The sequence below is a fragment of the Sinohyriopsis cumingii genome, chromosome 16, assembly GCF_028554795.1.
Source record: "Sinohyriopsis cumingii isolate HCF-2022 chromosome 16, ASM2855479v2, whole genome shotgun sequence".
Taxonomy (NCBI): domain Eukaryota; kingdom Metazoa; phylum Mollusca; class Bivalvia; order Unionida; family Unionidae; genus Sinohyriopsis; species Sinohyriopsis cumingii.
Genome location: NC_142976.1, coordinates 57,304,773 through 57,328,646, shown reverse-complemented (window position 1 = coordinate 57,328,646; position 23,874 = coordinate 57,304,773). Strand labels below are relative to the sequence as shown.

Below are 23,874 nucleotides of genomic sequence, written 5' to 3'. Positions count from 1 at the left end.
ACTTTCTTTTGGTACAGTGATGTGCTATTAACAAATCACAATATAAAACCAAATTACATGTCTTTTAGGTTAAGAAAGCCTAAAAAACTGAATCTAAATGACATAAAACACAAAATTTAACCCAGATTTGACAGATAGGTAGACAGACAATGGTCACATTATTGGCCCTTCCATATATGTGACATGGCATACAAAGTTATATGTTTAAATTATGAATCTTTTTTATTCTACTGACCTCAAATATCATGTCTTGTATGCCATAGCAGAAGGTTGATCCAAACGGGTTGCTAGTGTTGGTTGAAGATGACCTGTTAAGGATGACAGGTCGTTGTTGGGGTCGAATCAAATATGTCTGAAGAGCTTCCCACTGAAAATACACATTAAAAATACAGGAAGATGTAAACTTAGATACAAATGTTAAGTACTTAATACAAGAATATAAAACTGAACATCCATTTGAAACTTGAAGCTTATCTAGAATTCAAAAGTAAGAAAAAAGACCTTTCACATTTGACCACTGTTGTTCCCATGAAAATGTGGTTATTATAATTTTAAAAGGAGAAACCTGTGTAATTGTGATAAGAAGATTTTCAAATGACCAACACAGTGGCAATATTGGATGTTCCTGCTATTGTTGTTATAGGGTTTAATGCCATTTTTCAGCACAGACAGGCTATACATGGCAGCCAGGGAAAACACCGGAAAGAACCACTGACCCACAAGAAGCTACTGGAAAGCTTTCTCATGTACCCACAGTGGCCAAGCTTTAGACTCAAACCCATGCAGACAGAGGTGAGATGGCAGTGATCACTAATGGTGAGCACTTTAGACCACCCACAATATTGGATATCTGAGTGCATATCCATCTAGGACGAACTATATGTCATGTGAAGTCTTGTAGTCAAATTGTATGTCGGTATGACCATCTGGTGAGGAGTTGTAATAACATTTTCAAGATGGCTACCATGGAGGTATTTTAGTGAAAATTCTAAGCCAAAATGACCATCCATTCAGGAGCAGCACTAACAAGATTTTCAAAACACTGGATGTCTGAGGGCACTTTGTCATTTAGTTACTCCATTTAGGAGTAACTAGACATCATGTGAAAACCCTATGTCAATAAGAAAATTTAAAAACAATTAAAACTCCAATTTTTTGAACACTTTAAAAACAATTTTTAATATTTTAAATAGTACATAGATTATCCAGACATCAAATTTTGTTAAAAACAAATCAATAAAAAAACTAAAAATTCTTGCTGAAGCATAAACTAAGGAGTACTGAACTGCATTGAGATATGGTGATTGAATATTTAACCCTTAGACTTTATTGTAATCTTTCCAACAATAAGTACAAAAGAAGCCTGTAATCAGCTGCATGTAATGTTGATGTCCGCTGAGTTTACAGTTACCAAAGTAATTGATTAATTATATCTGTGAAGTGTTTCAAGATAAAAGTTTTTTTTCCATTCTCATCACTTTTAACCAGCTCATGGGTTACTTTCTTTAGGGCTCTCTTTGATCATTAGTTGTGGAATGTTTCAGACACGGGTGGTTTTGCTGCCTTTCAAAAACTTCATTTAATCCACTTGATAAGTAGGGTAACCAAAGCAGGATAATGATGTATTATAATAATAATAATAATAATGTGTCCTACTTTGTGCCCACATGCCATGTCAAAGTTGTTTTCTGACTTCACTCTTTTTTTGTGAAAATATGAAAAAAAGGCAGCTAAGCAAATATTATTTAACCAATGCCGAATGTTAGTGAAAGTATGTAGAAAAAAAATAAAACCTTAACTTTGCAATTTTATCAAAGACTGTTGTAACAAAGCTAGAAAGTGAGTGGTTATATCAAGAAAACCCCTCTTTCTAAAAGTAGATGCACTAACATGTTGACTGTGTCAATTCAGTTGGAAAGGATTTAGTTAATTCATATATCGTTTTTAATGCCTATATGTGTTGTATATGAATAGTTATGATAATGTTTTATCTGCAACAAAGAAACTGATTTTTCCTAGTAAAATCTGTTTCTTCAAGAATATCTACCTAATCATAATACCTTAGAAGAACTACAACTACCTTACAAATCCAGCCCTCCCAGATACTACTTTTAGCTAAAGGAAGCTAAAGGTTGTCTGCCAACCAAGATAGTGTATATGATGATGAATTCTTTTGTACCTGCCAATGCTAAAGCAAGGGAGACAAAACTAGGGGCACAAAGGCATTTCCTTACCTTAGAGAAAGCTGTTATAACCACCTCCTCTTCCTCCACCTCACCTGTCTGAGCTAGAGGTTGTGGTTTCTCTTTTTCAATTATGACTGGAATTTTAAATTCGCATCTATAATACCTAGAAGAAAGGAAAATTTGCATGTATTATTTACAGCAGCCCCTAGAAACGATCATGAGTCAATACTAATTGTTCTTCATAATGTGGCAATCATTGTATCAATGTATACAGAGTATAAACATGTCTTATGTGGTCAAAGGGGACATTATCTGTAATTCCGGGACTTTGTATCATAAAGTGTGTTACATGAGACACTGTCAATTACTCTATACTAATGCTAAACCCTTGGGTACGTTTCAATACTTAAAGAATGATATTTTGCTGTCTTGCCCTAGGTAAGCACCACATATCAAATTTTATCAGTTCTTCATACCACTGAACTTCCCATTCATTAATTAATGATACATGAAGACCAATGACAGTCGGCCAATTTAACTTGGAGGTTAATCACCTGCATATTTTAGGAAGATCTATTTGTGCAACTACTGCACTATCTGCACTGTTATACTAAAACCATTTAGTTCTTCCAGTCAAGCTCTATTTAACTCGACTGTAAAGGTTCTGAATTATTCAAACATTCCTATTTGTCATGATACATGACCAAAGTGATTCATTTTTATTTATCTTTATTCATGTCATAGCAAATTTAAAACATTTCAAAGAATCTAAAAATTCAGAGATTGAATTTTCTCCCACATGCTGTCAGGTTTGAAATTTCCTCGTTCTTCCCTAGTTACAGTTGTTTTTGTCAGGCTATATATTTCATACATAAAAGAGTATATATCTGTGACTGTTTCTATGAATAACCAACCTAGGCAATCTGAATCTTAAAGCTAGACTTAAACTCATGGATCTGAATGCAACTTTGATATAAATTTCCCTTGTCCAAGTATATTCAACATACATATACACATGTACCCAAAGCATCAATTACTCAAAAATCAACACCTGGGAATGTGCAAACGAGAAACCAAGTGACATTACTGAAGTACATGATTGATTTCTGAACAATTTTAGAAATGATATGTATCACAGTATATTATCTCTAAAGTTGTCAAACAAATGTAAAGTTTGACAAATTAGTAACTTTTTCTGTCTGGGAAACTATTTATTTGAGCAATTTTACATGAACTTTTATGAAAATTACTTTAAAAAAAAACATTATTTTCAATACAAAAATATTTCTCACCTCATTCAAAATTCCCTTAGTGTTCAATGACAATCTTAAGTGCCATTTGTTTCCAACTTAATCAGAAATTCCTGGCTCTTCCAAACTATGCAAATTACAATAAAATCCATGACTTACATATTGAAATTGTAATGTCCTGGATAGTTTGTGTGCAAGATGAACTTCTTCACTTCATGGGTGCTGGCATCAAACAGAATATCCTATTATAGAAAACACAAGTGAGTTATTTCCCTTGAACCAGATTCAAGTTTCTTCTTACTTTGTAAGGTAGTATCAAATCGAACTTCAAGCTGCAATTCTTTGCAATCTATTCCTACAGCAAATTGAATTAAACTTCAAATATCCAAACTCTGCATCAACAAAGAATTTTGTATGCATCTTATAAAAAAATTGATGCATGTGTAAGCCATGTGTCACAAAATCAACAACTAGAACAGAATGTTTGTGCTATTACCAGTCACAAACTATGCCCTCATGGATATTTAAACTCATTCTGTTCTTAAGGATCCCAAAGTAAGTTTGTGATTTGAGCATACACATGCTAAAAACAGGCAGATATGTAATAGATATTCACAGACTGCTTTATTTTGATCTGATGAACATTGCACTCTAAGCAATTAAAATTTTCTTGTTATAGACTTTATTTTATTAATATTTTTATTATCATACAACTAACTTTAAATGCAGAAACACTTTGCAGTTTCAATATGCAAATTTTACTGAGTATCACATGTTCAGAACTGCATTAAAAATACATTAAATTTGATAGAGTGAATTCAAGATACAACTCTTCCACTATAAGGTAATTCATTATGACATGGTTTCCGATCAAAAGCATGAATGATTCAGGATTCCATTTCATTAAGTGGTATTAAATATATGTATCAATTATTTAATTATAAGGTGGTCTCACTTTATGGCAGCATATACTATGGCTTCAGACAAAGCCACAGCATAAAGTGTCTTGGAGGCATCCCCGGTCTAAACACTGGCACCAGCTGGACTTGATCATTACAAGATGGTCAGCCATGAAGGGTGTGCTTCTTACCCATACCTTCCACAGTGCTGACTGCGACACTGACCACTCGCTGGTATGCTGCAACATGAAGCTTCAGCCAAAGAAGATCCACTGCTCTAGGCAAGAGGGTCAACCACGCATTGATGTGAGCAAGACATCATATCCAGACAAGGCTGAGGAATTCACCTATGCTCTTTCCATGACGTTTGACTCAGAACCCCCCAACGGCAGTGCCAAAGAAAGATGGGATCACATCAGAGAGACTGTATACAGCACAGCCACATGGATCTTTGGTAAGAAGCAATCAAAGAACAATGACTGGTTTGAGGCTAACTCTGCCACACTCATGCCAGCCATAGAAGAGTGTCGCAGTGCTCACCTGCAATACAAGCGATCCCCTGTCAGAAGACACTACAAGCATACAGGTCTGCCAGAAGCAAAGTGCAGAGATTAGCATGGCAGTGTGCCAATGAATACTGACTTCAGCTCTGTCAGAGTATCCAGTCAGCAGCAGATATTGGAAACATCAGAGGCATGTACGATGGCATAAAGAAAGCAATGAGTCCCACGAAGAAACTGACAGCACCACTGAAGTCTGCCACAGGTGATACCATCCACAACAAGGGCAAGCAGATGGAGCGTTGGGTGGAATACTACTCCGAACTGTGCTCCAAAGAGAACCACATGACCAATGATGCCCTCAACACCATTAGAGAAACTGTCCCTAGGTAAAGCCCCAGGGAAGGATGGCATCACAGCAGAACTCATTAAGTGTGGATGTAGCATGCTGCTCACACACCTACACGACCTCCTCTGCCAGTGCTGGGACGAGGGTGCAGTGCCTCAGGACATGAGAGATGCTAACATCATAACCATGTACAAGAACAAGGGCGACAGAAGCGACTGCAATAACTACAGGGGCATATCACTTCTCAGCATCGTGGGTAAAGTTTTCGCACGCGTCATCCTGAACAGACTGCAGATGCTTGCTGACAGAGTTTACCCAGAGTCGCAGTGCGGGTTCCGCGCAGAGAGGTCCACAATCGACATGACCTTCTCTGTCAGGCAACTGCAGGAAAAATGCAGAGAACAACACAGACCCCTCTTCTTGGCCTTTATAGACCTCACCAAGGCATTCAATCTGGTCAGCAGAGATGGACTCTTCACAATCCTGGCGAAAATTGGTTGCCCTCCAAAGCTGCTAAACATGATCCAGTCCTTCCACAATGACATGAAAGGCACAGTGCAGTACGATGGCTCAACATCTGACCCCTTTGACATCTGCAGTGGAGGCAAAGAACAAAGTGCGTGAAGTAACCATCAGGGACATGCTCTTCGCAGACGATGCTGCTTTAGCCACCCACACAGAAGCTGAGCTTCAGCGCCTGATGGCCCGCTTTGCTAAAGCATGCGATGAGTTTGGGCTAACCATAAGCCTAAAGAAAACAAACATGATGGTTCAGGACGCGGACCCCCCAGTATCATCATCAACAACTACGAACTTGAGGTGGTGAGTCAGTTCATGTACCTCGGCTCTACCATCACCAACAACCTCTCGCTTGATGCTGAGCTCAACAAGCGGATCGGAAAGGCATCAACAACTCTCTCCAGGTTGTCGCAGAGAGTGTGGAACAACAGCATGCTGACCATGAACACTAAGATCACCGTGTACCGTGCATGTGTGCTAAGCATTCGCATATACGCCAGTGAAACCTGGACTCTGTATGCCTCACAAGAGAAAAGACTGAGCGCCTTTCACATGCGATGCCTCCAACGCATACTCAGGATCACCTGGAGCGATCGAGTAACAAACAACAAGGTGCTCAAGCGTGCCAAGATTCCCAGCATGATCACACTCCTCTGCCAATGCTGCATCAGATGGCTGGGCCATGTACGTTGGATGGTTGACGGACGGATCCCCAAAGACATTCTTTATTCAGAACTCGCTTCTGGCAAAAGGTTGATCGGACGGCCACATCTCCGCTTCAAGGATGTCTGTAAGCATGACATGAAAGCCCTTGATATCGATGTCATCACCTGGGAAGAGCTCGCTCTAGACAGATCAAGCTGGTGACATGCTCTGATCACTGGTCTGAAAGCCGGAGAGGACAAGCAACGCTTGCTAGCTGATGAAAGACGATCGCAGAGGAAGAAGCAGCAGCTCCAACCAACACCTGACACAATCTTCAAGTGCAGCAAGTGCAGCAGGGACTGCCACTCCCGCATTGGACTACTTAGCCACAGCAGATGCTGCACAACCACCAACCGGGACATCTCTCATGGGTGCATTTCCATCATCTCTCGAGACTAACGGATGCCAAAAACAACTATGGCTCTATGGTACCCATGGACAGGTGTTTTAAAGAGTAAATACAGCTCCCACTGACAATGTTATGAGTAATATACTAATTAGTTCCCATGAACAGTGTTATAATGAGTACTATACTCTATAGTTCCCAAAGACAATGTTATAATGAGTACTATACTCTATAGTTCCAATGGACAATGTTATGAGTACTATTCTGTATAGTTCCCATGGACAGTGTTATAATGAGTACTATACTCTATAGTTCCCACAATGTTATAATGTGTACTATACTATTATTTATTTCCCATGGTCAGTGTTATAATGAGTACTATATTATTTAGTTCCTATGGACAATGTTATAATGAGTACTACACTATTTAGTTCCCATAAACAGTGTTATAATGAGTACTATACTTTATAGCTCACACAGTCAATGTTATAATGAGTAACATACTATTTAGTTCCCATGGACAGTGTTATAATGAGTACTATACTATTTAGTTCCTATGGATAATGTTATGAGTACAATACTTTATAGTTCCCCCAGTGTTGTGAGTACTATACTCTAGTTCCCACAGTGTTACAATGAGTACTACACTCTATAGTTCCCATGGAAAGTGTTACAAAAAGTACTATACTATCTAGTTTCCATGGACAGTGTTACAATAACTACTATAATCTAGTTCACATGGAGAGTTAAATCTATAGTTCCCATGGATAGTGTTATAATGTGTACTATACTCAACATTTTCCACAGAAGCATTATAATGAGTACTATACTATTTAGTTCCCACAGTGGTATATGAGTAATATACTCTATATTTTCAAGGATAGTGTTACAATGAGTACTATACCATATTGCTCCCATGGACAATTACAATGAGTACTATACTATATAGTCCCATGAACAGTGTTATAATGAGTACTATACCCTATACTCCCCATGGACAGTGTTATAATGAGTAATATACTATATAGTTCTCATAGACATTGGTACAATGAATACTACACTATATAGCTCCCACGGACAGTTACAATGAGTACTATACTCTATATTTCCCATAGACAGTGTTATAATGAGTACTATACTCTCCAGTCCCCATAGACAGTGTTATAATGATTGATATACTATATAGTTCCCACAGACAGTGTTACAATGAATACTATCCTATATAGCTTTCATAGAGTTTTACAATGAATACTATATTGTATAGTTCCCAGAAACAGTGTTACAATGAATACTATACAATATATTTCCCATAGACAGTGTTACAATGAATACTATACTATATATTTCCCAGTGTTACAATGAATACTATACTATATAGCTCCCATAGACAGTGTTACAATGAGAACTATACTATACATTTCCCATAGACAGTGTTACAATGAATACTATATTATATAGCTCCCAGACAGTTTTATGAGTACTATACTATATAGCTCCCATAGACTGTGTTACAATGAATACTATACTATATAGTTCCCATAGACAGCGTTACAATGAATACTATACTATATAGTTCCCATAGACAGTGTTATAATGAGTACTATACTCCCCACGGACAGTGTTATAATGAGTACTATACTCCCCACGGACAGTGTTATAATGAGTATTATACTATATAGTTCCCATAGACAGTGTTACAATGAATACTATACTTTACAGCTCCCATGTACAGTTCCAATAAGTACTATACTCTATATTTCCCATGGATAGTGTTACAATGAGGTAAAAAATTCACATTTTAAATTTACATGGTAAAAAAAGTAAAATTTTCAATTTACACTGTTAAAAAGGGCCTTTAATAACACCAATAATGAAACTGTTGTACTTACCACACCCATTGTAAAATAGTTATAGAAGTAGTCCGAGAATTTGGATTTTACAAGTTTGTGAGCAACAGGTGAGTGGATTTTCATTTTGTCCTCTGCCTTGTAGAAGAACTTTCCTGGACAACCTAAGGCACTTATCACATCCTAACAATGTGGAAAACAAGCATAAGTGTGAATACTTGAGAGAAAAAATGTTGACAAGGTATGAAGATACTAGCATATAATTGCAATATCATATGATGCCTGTAATAGATTGTACACTACTCACAGGCAAAGATAAAATCCTAATTGTGGTCAACTGTTGATCAGCCTTCATGAAATTAGCTTCCTTTTATTCATTTGTAGATCTGATACAAGATATTTAAAAATAAATTGTATACAGCTGACTTGGAGGATTCAGGTACTTTACATAAAAAAAACAGAATCAAAGGAATGAACATAAACCTTGAGATATAAGCAAGTTTCTTTTTTTATCATCTATCATAAAAAGCATATAACAATCCCTCTAACTACTGGTAATCTTAGGCATAAATGTTTAAAGACTTTCCTTGTCTTTATCTCTTGAGAGAGAACTGATGAAAAACTATTAAGTAATTATCTTTGATGAGCATTTTCTAGTCAAATGATTCTGTAATGCTTTTTTTTTTTGCTGCTACATAGAAGTGGTCTATCTAAATGAGGGTAACCACTGACAACCTCTCTGGGCTAGATTTGGAGTTATGTCCCTTAACATATCTTGGCTGGTCTTTTGACTTTCAAGATCAACCCAGAAAGTATAAAATTGTTAGAAACATACACTGTTTTTTTTAACAGACAGCAGTCACTGGCTTTAAGATATGAAATCTTTGAAACAAAGGTCAGAAATATGTATAAAAACACACATCCCTTACCAACCTTAAATACAAAACTTAATCAACCAAAGTAAATCAAACATACAATACTTTTGGCTTCAGTGAGCAACTGATCAATAAACATCCATAAAGATGCATAACCTAACTGTCAACAGTGCACAGGAAACTGATTTAAATACAAAGCTTAATTAAATTCACTGAAATATGAAGCAGAGTAAACATGCAAGCCAAAATGTAAATGACTGACCTAAAAGTTAATCAACGTGTGAAAGATATAATGAGATTAGAGATCATACCAATATATCACTATATGCCAATTCCGCACTTGCTGGGGTACAAAACAAGATTCATGTTTGGGATGGAAGAAAGTTCTCTCAGGCAAATGAATGATAGACCATTACAAAAGTACCTCACCTCAATTACATTACAAGATCCAGTCATCACAACATTTTAACACCACTACCAAGCCAAGTGCTATTCCATTTTAATCTATTATTATGGGGTTGAATTCTGGCAGCTGATGTTTTGTTGGCATTAGGTGGATATTTGAGGGCCATGCAAAAGAAATATACATAGCTTGGGTATAAGAATTACAAAAGGTGGCACCAAATCCCTACCAGGTGCTATCTCCATGCAATGCAATTTATATAGACAAGTTTTATTAGATCCCAGAAATTTTGCCACCAACATGGATTTTACCAGAGAATTATGAGCTTTGAGAAACACAACCATAAACTATTGACATCTCCTCTGCAGGGATGCTGAAAATGACACTGGAACTAAATAGAGTACTGCAATTTGCCATAGGTTATGTGTAAAACTAATATGCCATATCCAACGTATTGAACCACAATATGCCATAGGCTATGTGTTCAATTTCAATATGCCATATGATATGTGCTGAACTGCAATATGCCATTGGCTATGTGTTAAGTTGCAATATGCCATAGACTATGTGTTGAATTGCAATATGCCATAGGATGCATTGAATTGCTACATGCCATAGGCTGTGTGTTGAATTTCAACATACCATAGGATATGTGCTGATCTGCAATATGCCACAGCCTACATGCTGAACTGCAATATGCCAAAGGTTATTTGTGCTGAACTGAAATATGCCATAGTCTATGTGTAGAACAACAATATGCCAAAGGCTATGTACTGAACTGCAATATACAGAAGGCTGTGTGCTGAACTGCAATATACCAATAGCTGTGTGTTGAACTGCAATATGCCAAAGGCTATGTGTTGAACTGCAATATGCCAAAGGCTACAAGTTAACTGCAATATGTGATAGGCTACACGCTGAACATTGATATAACTTTCCATTCAGAAGAAGCATCATTAAGACATTCAAGATAGCTGCTGTGGACATCAGATTGACACCATTTTCATTTCAGACTAGTTTATATATCATAAGAAGTCTTTTAGGAAAACCTCATGCCGATATGACCATCCATTCAGAAAGAGTAGCAATAAGACTTTCAAGATGGCTTCTGCAGTGGCCATACTGGATGTCTTAGCAGCACTATTTTCATTCAGGACAAAACAGACCCTGTGATTTTTTTTGCATGTGTGTGACATTTGATTGCAATCCTCCAAGTAGTTTAAGAGGAGTAGTGATAAAAATTTTGTGCTAGCAGACAGACGGATGTCAAATGTCAAATGATGGGCAACAGGTCATACCAAAGGCTCTTCTCTTTATTGACAGTAGAGCTAAAACCAAGCTTGCAACTGAGATTATGATAACACTAATGTTAGTTTTACCAGTGCTAATATGTTTTACCCCAACAGTAAAGCCACCACTAGTGATATTAGACTATTATTAACAACACTGTCCAATGAATAGAAAAGATTAAAAATTACAGACCCAAGGTGACGAGAGATTACCACCAAATTAAAACCAAAAATCTTTAAAACAAGACATAAACAAAAACTTTAACAATGCTAACGCTGCTGCTATTGCCACTGGAAAGTGACATGTATGTCTGACCATGCTAACGTAGGTGAGAAAATGCATGACCTGCAACCCATCCATTGCAATTCCCTTTCCTCAGTATAAAACTTACACAAAGTGTGACAGATTAATGGATAGACAGATGGTCAGCCTGACAAAGACAGCACTACTGCCTCTACACAACTGTGGTTCAACTTAAAAATAATGCTTGGCTCTTACGTTTGGAGAATCACCAAATCGAACTATTCTCTCTATTGTCTTCTTCTTTGGATCAAGCATTTTTCCTGGTCCATTCCCTGTAAAACAATAACAAGTCTTTACCCAATGCTTTTAGTAGCCACAAAATAATTATCTTTCTCATAATGAAATACTTGGAAACAGAGAATATAATTCCCAACAAATTGGACCAGTATTCAAGTGTGTGGGGGGCAAGATTGACCGCTGTTTTTATCCTGGAACCTACTAATAAATTATCGTGTTTTAATTTTATTAAGACGAAGTCAAAATCTTTGTAGTCTTTATATCAATTGCTTTTTATGTCTTTAACACAATTGCTGTCTTCAAACAAAAATGCACCAGCCATAAATACTCACAAATAAGTTGGGTCCAACCGCAAACAACATAGACCTGATCAGCTGTTGCATCCTGCACCATCAGATCAGGGTCTATATTTATAGGTTACTGCATTTGTATGGGAAAATACGAACGAGTTGTTTTGGATGGAATACTGCACGAACTTGCGAGTGCAGTATATCCTTCTGACAAAACCAGTTCATATTTTCCCACACAAATGCAGTAACCTTTTTATTATATGCTCATTTTTTATTCTACCCAAGGTTTAATTATATAAACAAAATACACTACAAGAAACAACGTAAATGAATGAATGCCATATTCCAAACTAAATACACAAGCGCAGATTTGTCATTACTCAATGACATCATTATTAATGCGCACATAACTCCACCCAGATAAATTTGAACTTAGTGCAAATTATACATGAAATACATGAAATACATCGGATTGAAGTGGCCACTTGTCACTTGTATGTTATTTGTAAGGACCTAATCTTCAGTCTTTTATATAATGTAGCTAGCCTAAATCAGTAACATTGTATCAACGCAGAATGTGCTAAAACAGCTTGGTTTTATTGCAGTCCATGAAACATGTTTTAGTTCATTCAGAAACAAATTTAAACAACCACAACGTAAAGAGCCTCTTACGCGAGTGTATATGATTTGTTTACAAATCAAAAGTGCGTCTGCATCATTGTTTGTTTACAATAGAAAGTAGTTCCTTTATTCACGTGAATGCTATATGTGTATTGTCGCGCACATTCAGTATCGGGGAATATTGAACGATTCTGATAATGTAAAGTTAACGGGGAAAAAAATGAGCATATAATAATGTTTATTCTAATGCAGTGGTCCAACTACAGGCTTGCAGGTCATTTTTTTGGTCATATGTGCTCATACAAATAATCAGTTCTATAATTATAGTATAGTTAAAATAATATATATCATGCATGACCATAAGCTTTAATGTTTGGGTGTGATTCACTATATGACTCATATATGACCCCGTTTACCCCAAGTGCCGATATATACGAAAATAACAGAAAAGTAGAATATAAATAATAAATGCAACTTAATATGATCAAGGTAAATAAAAAATAAACAAGGATTTTATTTCTTAGCATCATTCCCTTTTAACAGACCATTTTAGTCAAAATAATCAGCTGTTTCTTTCTCTTTGATTGCCGTGAACATCATTCCTCAGTAAAACTCATCTATATTTAGCTGTTTTCATCCAAATATTCTGATAATTATGATTAGTGCTAAAGAATGCCTCAAAATGCAACCAGAAATAATAGAAAAATTATAATCCCCCATGAAAATAGCAATTGACAAAGAAACATAAAACAGCATTTTGTGTTGCTGTGAAGTAGACTTAAAATTATATGGCATGATGGGTGATCAAAGAAATGTAATTTTCCTTCAATTTTCTACTAATTAGTGATGAACATATATAAGAACATGTATAAAATTTGCAAATGTAATTAGATGGTTGCAAAAAATATCTTCTCAAAAAATAAAAAGTGTTCTCAAATGCAGTGTTATTTTTGAAGACTTCAGAGAGACTAAAATCTGGTTAAGTTTGAGTATTTTATTGAACACAGGCCTATATAGGAACAAAATTAGGTGTTAATTTCACACATTTCATTACATCATGTGCACATATCTTACAGTTGAAGTATAGTGGATATGGCATAATCATAACACTCTTACAAACACTTGATTGCTTATCTGGGGGGAGGGGATGGGCCAAAAAATAAATTGGCACTTGTTGCACCTTGTCCTTTGTAGACTATTGCCTGATATATAATCAAAGGCAGTTGCTGGCAATCCCACATATTTTACTAATCAGATAAAATGTAATCAGTTTGTTTCTTAAAATGTGTTTAAAAATGCAGACATCAGCTGCATATCACTTGCATTTTGCAAGGGCCAGATGACATTGTGCTGCTTTGAACAATGATTTTTTTTAACAATATAAGTTGTAGGGGTGAAGAAGTTTGCCATTACAATCAAACATGCCATTCCAATTCTTTTCTGTGCATTTAGTACAAAGCCATAGTTATCAATTTTGATATGGAATAATTTACTTTCCCTTTCTTCTGTCACTCTGAAAATGATCTTTTTGTCGGGGATCCCTCTTTATCCATGAAACTGATTGATCTACTCTAAAACGTGGCTGAGCAGGTAACTAATGAAGTCACAATGTACCACTGAATGCAGCTCCATTGCAACTTCACACCTGTTGCATACATGCCAACCCCCGAGAGGTATAATCGCAAATATTGCCTTTTAAAAGTGACAATAACAAACATAACTTGGATGTAAAAAGTGCTGATACTGATGGGCAATATGTGGGTCTGATTCACCTGTTCATTTCAAGATGGATTGTTTTCTACTTCTAATTCTGAATTTTTCTGAACAAATATGAAAGCTCTTGATGCATTGTTCCCTGTCATATGCAAAATTGGTCAAGAAGTTTTGACAAGTTTTTAACTAAATGATAACAGACAACAGATGATGCATGATGGGTGAAGGACTTTACCATAAATTGAGATGACTTTATGGTCAGGTGAGCTAAGTGTACATGTTTTTATTGAGTATATAGTACATGTCAAAACTTACAATGCAGTAAATTAAATAATTCTTTCATCAATTTGCTAAAATATTATTTCAAGAATATACTGAAGGTATCAACGATATAAATCTTGATGATACTCAAATATCGAGATTTTCAAAAAATACAATTTTTTTAAATATCTTCTGATGATCTTTCTATGGGAATTGTTTTAATACTGTTGCTTTGCTAAGGTCCATCTGACATCATTTTTATTTGCCTCAATGAAAGATGAATTTTCCATAATGATGTGACAGTGCATTGAAATCATATGATACAAGTTTCTGGGTGCACAAACAAGAGATTGCAGTGACACGGAGGTATATCAAGTATGGAAATAGAAAATTTTAAAATTTCTTTTTGAAATTTACAATGAATGGGCTAAAAAAAAAAAGGGCTAAATGTTACTTCTCAAAGTCATTATCTATAATAAATTCCACAAATTCTTCCCTTGGAAGTAATTAGAAAAGAAAATGAAGAGAGAATGGACATTAGGTATAAATGTAGACACAACATTTGTAATATGTACCATATATACTAAATTACAAATAGAGTATAACTGCAAACAACATAGATCCCAATCTGCAGTTGTATAATGTGCCAACAAATCAGGATCTATAATGTTTGTTCTACCAGTTACTCCTAACTGCATCTGCCAGTGCATTATGGAATGGCGTATCTGGGTTGCGCAGTTAGCATCTGGACTCAACTTGTACCTTGGATAGTTATAGAACCATACTAGAATGTTACCTTCTGTAAAAATAATAAACTTGAGACCCTTAGTGACATTCTTTTCCCTGAGTACTTCCAGGCTGTCCACATAGCAGTTGCCATGGAAACATGTAATTGGTAATGGAGGTGCCCTAAAAAAGAAAATAAAACATAATTTTTGAAGTCTTTCAAAGTACAAGTTTTGTACCATATTGGAAGCAAAATTAATATCAAAGGTAGAATAAATTATGGAACAAACTGTCACAATGTAAATAAGTGTACAAAAATTATATGCAAGATGTTACTCAGAAATCAACATACAATAATTGTTACTTCTCCACTTTTTAATATCAGCGATCCAAGTAATAAATGTACAGACTGCTTAGAAAGTAACAAGTGTATGAAAAATTAATGCATTTTTGTGGCATTTATGAAGAATCAACCATGTGAGAAAGTGAATGATTACACAGGTTACGGATGGACGGACGGACGGATGGATTGTACTGAGCTTTTTATACATGTGTGTGGATATCAACAATACTGATCTGGAGATAAATTATCCTTTGTGTCAGCTAATAGATACACATGCAATGTTTACAGTTTAACTAAAAACTTTTTCTTCTTTAAATATGTGGTTGGAAGCAACCATGAAATACATGAATATGTCACAAATAAGAGATCCAAGTGAGCCTTATATCACTAACAAGGATTGCTGACAAGACAGTTTGTAAATGCACATTCACACACATTAAAACTGAGGAGGGGAGAGACAAGATTGGAGCACAAAGAAGCTGCATTGTGCATTAATGTTGGTGTCATTTATCTTCTTTCCTGGACCATACATATAAAAGAACTTTCTCTGCCAAAAAATTGTATAAGTCATTTGGACAAGCAACAATGTACCTTGGATCTCTCTTAATCCTTTTGGACATGACCCTAATTTATAACTCAGAAATTGTTCATAGCCCCATCCTTAAATTATATACACTTACTTGGCATTGCACAGGGAAATTACTCTCAGCACAGATTCATCTGTCTGTCTTTACTGCCTCCCCCTGGAGTAACACCTATAAGCTTTTCAGATCTAACCCAAAGGAGATGTTGTGGCCCAGTGGTTTAGGCATTGGACATGTGATCAGAAGGTTGCAGGTTAAAATCCCACAATCTGACCAGACAGTACTGACAACAAAATTTCTCAGGATTTTGTGTAAGGTCATAGTGTTCTTTTTTCTCAGTAAATATACATGGAAGATTTTTTTCTCAGAGGAAAGTATATTTTGTTATTACTTATTGTTTATTAAAAGCTAAAAACTACAAAATGTATATTTAAAATAGATTATGAACAATGGCTATGCATGAGAAATATATGACTATATGAAACGCTCTAAAATAATTCCCAATTTTGCAATTATTCTCTGCAATAATATTTAAAGGCTTAGATATGATCTTTTAAAAGAAATGTTTTTATTTTAAAAAATTTAAAAAGTGTTAGCACGTGATTTTTACAAATCTGATGCTCGGATACATCACTTGGTGTGCATTCAAGATATTCTACATAACCTGAAACATGTCATCATAAATAATCTCTATCATGAGTGTTATGTATCTTTGATTTAATTTAACTGCTTGTTTGTAAGTTTTTTTTTAAAATTATTTTTAATTTCATTACATGTCAATGTAATGTAATTTTGTTTACTAGGAATTTGATATTTTCCAGAAAATTCAGTTTTTCATAAATACATAATAAAAGAAACACTTGTTTCTATTTTTGACTTAGTTCCCAACCTTAATTCTGAAGTCAATGAGACAAGTAAACAACTTTCTATTTTTATCTTATTCTCAGAGTAAGATGATTGGTTTCTGTCAAGGTCATACTGGGACTACTTGCTTTTAAACGTAAATACTTCTCAAAAATTCTGGAGAGTTGACCCTCATCCAGAATCTGTTTTGCATTTCAAGTTACTGTATAATCTTTGTTTATAGAGAAATTCGGCAGTTGGGCTTTTTTCTTTACACTGGAAAGTGGAAAGTGTCTGTTGTGGAAGTTCGGAGTTATATGTTAATTACTTTTCAAATTATTTGGATTCTAAAAGATTCTTTTTCCTGGAAATATTTGAGTACTCATACAGAATTCTTTGACAAAGACATTTCATTAAATTTTATTCGGAAATTCAAACACCAGATTACTGTTTGTAAATAACACAGAACTGTAGACCTTACACCATCACAAAGGCTACAGTATAAGTCAATGCCTTCCATCTTGGATTTTTCATCAGGACTCAAACTTAAATTCATTATAACATTTCATAACTAGGACATTCTAAAATTTAATCTGTGGATTATTCTTGGATTACTTTTGGATTTGAGACTTAAAAACTGATAGTTCTTACTTTCTTATTTTTAGTGTTTTATTCCAGGGAAATAATTTGTTAAATTTTACAAAGCTTGTTAATTTCACTCTTTCTTTTGTTACTGTTTATTAGAGCCTAAACACAGTAACATAAGAATAAGTAACTATGACTGCAAGAGTTATGTATATAATAAATTGCTTAGTTTAGTTTACTACTCATGAATGTTTACAAAATTTATGGCCATGCAAATGAACATAGTTCAAATGAACGTAGTTGTTAATGACACTGGAACTACTTGCTCCAATTAAATGATACATTTTCATGTATCATAAAGACAATTGTTTAGAAACATTTTTTTCCAGTTAATTCTTTTCTTAAAGTATGGATAATTTTTCACATCAAATACTGCATCACTGATCTTGATACCAACCAATTCTTTAACCTAAATTTATTTACCTCTGAAAAACAGGTCTGGCAATAAAACTTTTGATGTTATTTTAAGAGATATTATGTAAAGCCTGCAAGCTACTAGTGTTTTTAGTTACTGTAGATTATACAAAAGCATACCCATTCGTCCATGCAATATATCTGATGCATTGTCAATTATTTCATCATGTACCTACATGCAACAACACAAAACAATATCAAAGCAATCCTGAGGATGCACTACCTAAATTGTCACATATATTCAATGCAGACATATCTTAACAAGAGGCCCAAGTAGCTTGACACTGCTCACCTAACAGGTGATCATTACACTAATCAGGCTTATGTAGAACTGGTGGCCTAGTGGTTAGAGCATCTGCCTCAGATGTGGGAGGTCATGGGTTTGATCCCCGGCCGGGTCATACCAAAGACTTACAAAAATGGTACTAACATGTATCATGATGTCCCACCCAGTCACATTATCCTGACACCAGGCTGACCAGTCCTAACACTAACCTCTTAATCCTGAGCGCCAAGCGAGGCAGCTGTTAGTACCATTTTTAGATGTATTTGGTATGACTCAGCCGGGGATCGAACCCACGACCCCCTGCATCTGCGGCAGATGCTCTAGCCACTAGGCCACCGGAGTGGTATATCCTGATAAAATTTGATTCCAAAGAAAAAGGCATAAAGGATATGTATAGTCTCTTGTTCATAAATGAAGTCATCCAAAATCTTGGTGATTGAAGTCTATTCACCTAGTTTGATCAAAACTGGATTAGAAATACAGTCTCAAGAGTGGGAACAAGCACAGTCAACCACATGCAAGATCACTTCATTAATATGTGTGGATTCTAGGACATTATCAAACTAATGCAAGACCTTTTTTTATTCAAGCATTAGGGCTGAAACTAGAAGGTGAAAAAGTGACTAGAATAGCTTTTTGGGATGAGAAGTCAAGTTTCTTATCACTTATTTCCATTTCACCCTGATGTCTGGAGATGTCCGTAGTCAAAAACTACCTTTAAGTCATATCCACTTCCTGTCTACTGCAGTCTGCTTGTAAGCTAGTTGCTAATGACATTGGGGAATTTTTTCAATTTCTTTTCTTTACTCATGCTGGAATTAATTGTCAAACTTTTGGTTATATAAGATAGGCTTTTGCTGTCACTGATTCTGACACTAATGCACGTTTTTGCCGATTAATATAGGCTTAAAGATTGGATAAATATCACCTAAAAGAATTATAATTTATCTGGAATAACAACATTCAATATATATATATATATATACACGAGATGATTTGTGAACCGTTTTTCAACCAACTCTTTTACTAAACTATTCTTTCAGTGCATATAAAAATGATAAACAAATTTAATTTTTCTATCTCGAGTGCTGTTTTTTTAATCAGGCTTATAAGAGTTTGGCAAAATAAATTTTAAAAAATTAAACAATGTGTGAAGAAAATTGTAAAATAAGGACTCATTAATGAGAACTTAATTAGGTATTTAGACAAACTCAACTGTCTCTTGTTATGTATATTTGATTTAATTATATCCGATTTAATATATATTTATTTCAATTTAATTGTTTGTCAGGTTTTTTTATAAATTATTTTTCATTGCAGGATATTGTAATGTAAATTTATTCACTAGAGATGATACTTTTTCAGAAAATAGTTTGACCTTGACTTAGTTTATAAACACCAGGTGTTGATCTAAATCCTGACCTTGTTTCAAAATTTGTAGCAACCATTCTAAACAAGTTCAATTTTATTTCAAAATGATTGGTTGTTGTCGAGGTCATGATGGGACTTCGGGTTTAAGATGTAAACAATTTTTTCTATTGTTTATTTCTTAAAGTAAAATGATTGGTTTTTGTCAGGGTCACACTGGGTAGATGTGATCTTTTAACAAGTACTTAGCTTCTATAAACTTCCAGAAGATGATATGATATAACCTCTGTTTTGGAGAGTTATTCTCAGTAGAAGCTGGGCTGTTAAACTGGAAGTTGTATGTTATGCTGTTTGGAGTTATTTCAAATTACTTGGATTCAAAAGGATTAATTTTGTTATTTTTCTGGAAAATACATACACTCATGTGAGATTCTTAATCAATAATAATAATAATAATAATAATAATAATAATAATAATGCTTTATTTATAGAGGGTGACTCATTAGTCAAGGACTATTCTCCCTTGAGGCCCTCTTAAGGAGAGTATAACAATGCACATTATATGAAGATAGCAATAATTAGTGTTTATTTTAACATGTTTAGTATTAAAATACTAAATTCCATTATCTATTAGAAACACATACATGCTCATGATATCTTTTCTTAAATACTCTAATATTTTCAGCAGATTTTACATGTTGTGGAAGCTTATTCCACAGAACTGTACCAGAGTATTGAAAACTCTTTTTAAATTGCTCTGTTCTTGGTTTTGGTTTTAGAAGGTTTCCATGTGATATTGATCTCAACTGGTATTGTGTTGAAAAAGGCCTGAATAAGTCCTGAAGATACTCTGGTGCAGTTCCATGTAGACATTTATATAAAAGAACTGCCTTGTGAAAATCTATCCTGTCATATTTTGTGAACCATTTGAGTTCTGTAAATAATGCTTTTGAGGGATGATCAACAAATGCATCTAAAATTACACGTGCTGCTCGTTTCTGAAGTTTATAAATCCTGTCAAGCTCAGATTTAGCACAGTTTCCCCATACATTAGAACAATAATCCATTTTTGGAAGAATATATGACTTGTAGTATAGATTGCGAGTTTCCATAAGTAAATATTTCTTGATTCTGCTGAGAAGGGCAATTTTGGATGACAGTGTTTTACAAAGCTTATCAATATGGTCATTCCATTATAAATTATTATCTACAGACACACCTACAAGCCTTTCATGTTTTACATTTTCTAATGGATGATTATTTATTGCAAGAGATAGTTTTGGATCCCCTGACTTGTGTAGCTTTTGTGATGTCCCCAGAATCATACATTTTGTTTTACCTTCATTAATTACCATCCTATTTTGTTGTGCCCAGTTTTGGACTCTAATAAGGTCTGAGTTTAATCTCATTTGGATAATTTCAGTATCAGAACTAGATGTATACAAGGTTGCATCATCTGCAAACAAATCTGTATTTGTGGATTGATTATTTAATGGTAAATCATTGATATAGATAAGGAAGAGGAGAGGGCCCAAAACTGAGCCTTGAGGGACTCCTGAATGAATAGTGCAAGTTTGAGAGCTAATATTGCCAATGCTTACTTGTTGAGACCTTTGGTTTAGGTATGATCTAAACCAGTTTAAAGAAGGATTGTCAAACCTGTAACAGTTCAACTTTTGCAGCAGAATTTCATGATCAACAAGATCAAAGGCTTTCTTGAAGTCAAGGAAAACAATCCCAATCATATGTCCATTATCCATTTCCTTCAGCCAAAGATCAATTAATTTGGTAAGTTCTGTTTGGCACGAGTGGTACTTTCTAAATCCTGAATGCGCTTTATGAAATAGAGAGTATGTTTCGAAAAATGTATAGACCTGAATGGCTACATGCTTTTCAAATAGTTTTGACAATACAGGTAGAATTGATATTGGTCTGTAATTTCCTGGATCCTCCTTTTCTCCTTTCTTAAAGATAGGTGTAACCTTTGCACATTTCAGTGTTTCTGGAAAATTACCACTCATTATACTTAAATTTATGATATGTGTTAGTGACTTTGTTATTACTGGTGCAGCAATTTTAAGAATTCGTGGTCCAATACCATCCAATCCAGAGGATTTATTAACATTAACCTTAATTAGCATATCAAAAACATCAGCTTCACTTTACATTAGCTATGGAAAAATAATTATCATCAGGAATTTTAGCTCTTATAAATAATAGAAGAGGATCAAGTTCAATTGGGATGTTAGTCTGGTTCTGAATACTGTTACTGGAGATGCTTATGAAGAAATTGTTGAACATTTCCATAATGTCTTGTACAGATGTTGCTATATCATCATTTTGCTTAAGTCTAGGAGGAAGACAACTGTTCTTGGGTGGGTTCAGCTCTTTTAGATGCTTCCACAATGTTTTGGTACTCCTACTCTTACTCTTACTCTTCATTAATAGCCTGCTTATAGTAGTTCTCTTTTGCCTTATCTATCAGGTGCTTAGTTTTATTTCTCCACTTTCTATAGCTTTTCATGTCTTTTTTCTTGTGGAAATTATCTCTTAGGTGCCTTGCCTCATCAATGACAGTTCTTATAAGAAATTTATTTTGATTTCCAAAACCAGAGTGATAATTCTCGTTTCTACAAGGAACTATAGACTTCAACATTACAGATTGCAGCATACGTCATCGTCTTCCATCTTGGATTCTTCATCGGGATTCAAACTTGACATCAGTAGAACATTTTGTTATTAGGACTTCAAAAATTGTATTTGTGGATTATTCTTGGATTATGTTTGGATCTGATTAAATAAAACCGTAAGTTCATATTTTTCATTTTTGGAGAATTTTTCCAGGGAAATAAATTATTGTATTTTTTTCAAAGCTTGTTGTTTTCACTCTTTCTTGTGTTACTGTTTATTCAAGCCGAAACAAGTGGCATAAGATTTTAAATATACAATTTGGTCTGGTTCGACCTCTCTAGTTTATTAACTATCTTGCTTACAAGAAGTGATGGACAGACAGCACAAAATCAATGTCTTCCTCCCTCTGAAGAGAAAAAGAGATATAAATATACACTTTACCTAGTTTCTAGAAGACTATTGCCTGTATATATACACATTCTAGATACTACTGGGGAGGCTCCATTAGGAAACTGTAGAGATCCTAGGCCATGAGCATAGCGAGGCTGAAAATATGAAGAAGCTATATTTTCATTCATAACAAGATCTGACATTTTTTACTGCACATTTATAGACTGCATATTTGTAAAATGAAGTAAAACCTTTTGCTCTGCCAAACATTAATGAATCCTCACTCTTCAAAGCAGCACCTTATACAGGAAAAGTGTTCCTTTCCTACGGAATAAAATTTGACCCTTAATGAAAGAACTGCAGTAAAAATTAAAAATAAGTATTTTTCAGGTTTTTCTATGGTTCTGTGCAATCTACTATATTAGTGTGTAAACTAAACTAGTGTTAATGTTATAAAATTTTTTTTGATGTTTATTATTAAATCCCAGTTATCTCCCTTTAATCAGAAGCTCATTACCTTTCAATTTCTTAAATACATGCACTACTGATTAACCCAATTTATCCTGTTTACCAATTTCAACTGCTGTGCCTGATTCCTAAGAAGCAATTCTAAATACATTATGGTAAAACAGCAGCAGCAGATGTTTTCTACGCTCATGTTCAGTGTAATGGTTTATTTCATCAACAAGTTTTTTCCAGATTATATCATCCCAAAGTAATTCAAAGTAATGTTGTGCCATCGGCTTCTTCTGGGTGTTGAACAGTTGCTCCTTCTATAAATTTAAATCATGGTTACAACCGAGGTGAGACATCATCCCAGATTCATTCCTCCTGAAAGCCTTAAAAGTTGGCTTCATTCTCCAAATCACTGTCAAAAAGTGTATGAAGCCATGCATCATCTCTTTCATCAACTTGATTCAATTCTAACCCATCATTTAAGTTAATATGTCCATTAGAATCATCCAAATCGTCAACTTCATTGTTGCTACCCTCGCTATCAACATCCATGTTTACACCTGAGTTGTTGTTCATCATTTTATCAATCGATAT

General features: G+C 34.8%; 1 protein-coding gene across 2 annotated transcripts in view; it reads right to left on the bottom strand.

Annotated features, from left to right (window-relative positions):
• LOC149780477 (phagosome assembly factor 1-like) overlaps nt 1-23,874 on the bottom strand; it is a 90,807-nt gene that overhangs the window by 5,178 nt on the left and 61,755 nt on the right. The window contains exons 7-13 of one of the 2 annotated variants that reach the window (XM_089937438.1): nt 22,876-22,979; nt 15,391-15,503; nt 11,668-11,744; nt 8,644-8,784; nt 3,596-3,678; nt 2,235-2,349; nt 236-367 (exon numbers count right to left, since the gene is read on the bottom strand). In XM_089937438.1, coding sequence (XP_089793564.1) covers nt 236-367; nt 2,235-2,349; nt 3,596-3,678; nt 8,644-8,784; nt 11,668-11,744; nt 15,391-15,503; nt 22,876-22,979 — 765 coding nt within the window. Of the gene's footprint in view, nt 1-235; nt 368-2,234; nt 2,350-3,591; nt 3,679-8,643; nt 8,785-11,667; nt 11,745-15,390; nt 15,504-22,875; nt 22,980-23,874 lie in introns of those variants that run through there. The other variant, XM_089937439.1, reaches the window with a different exon arrangement.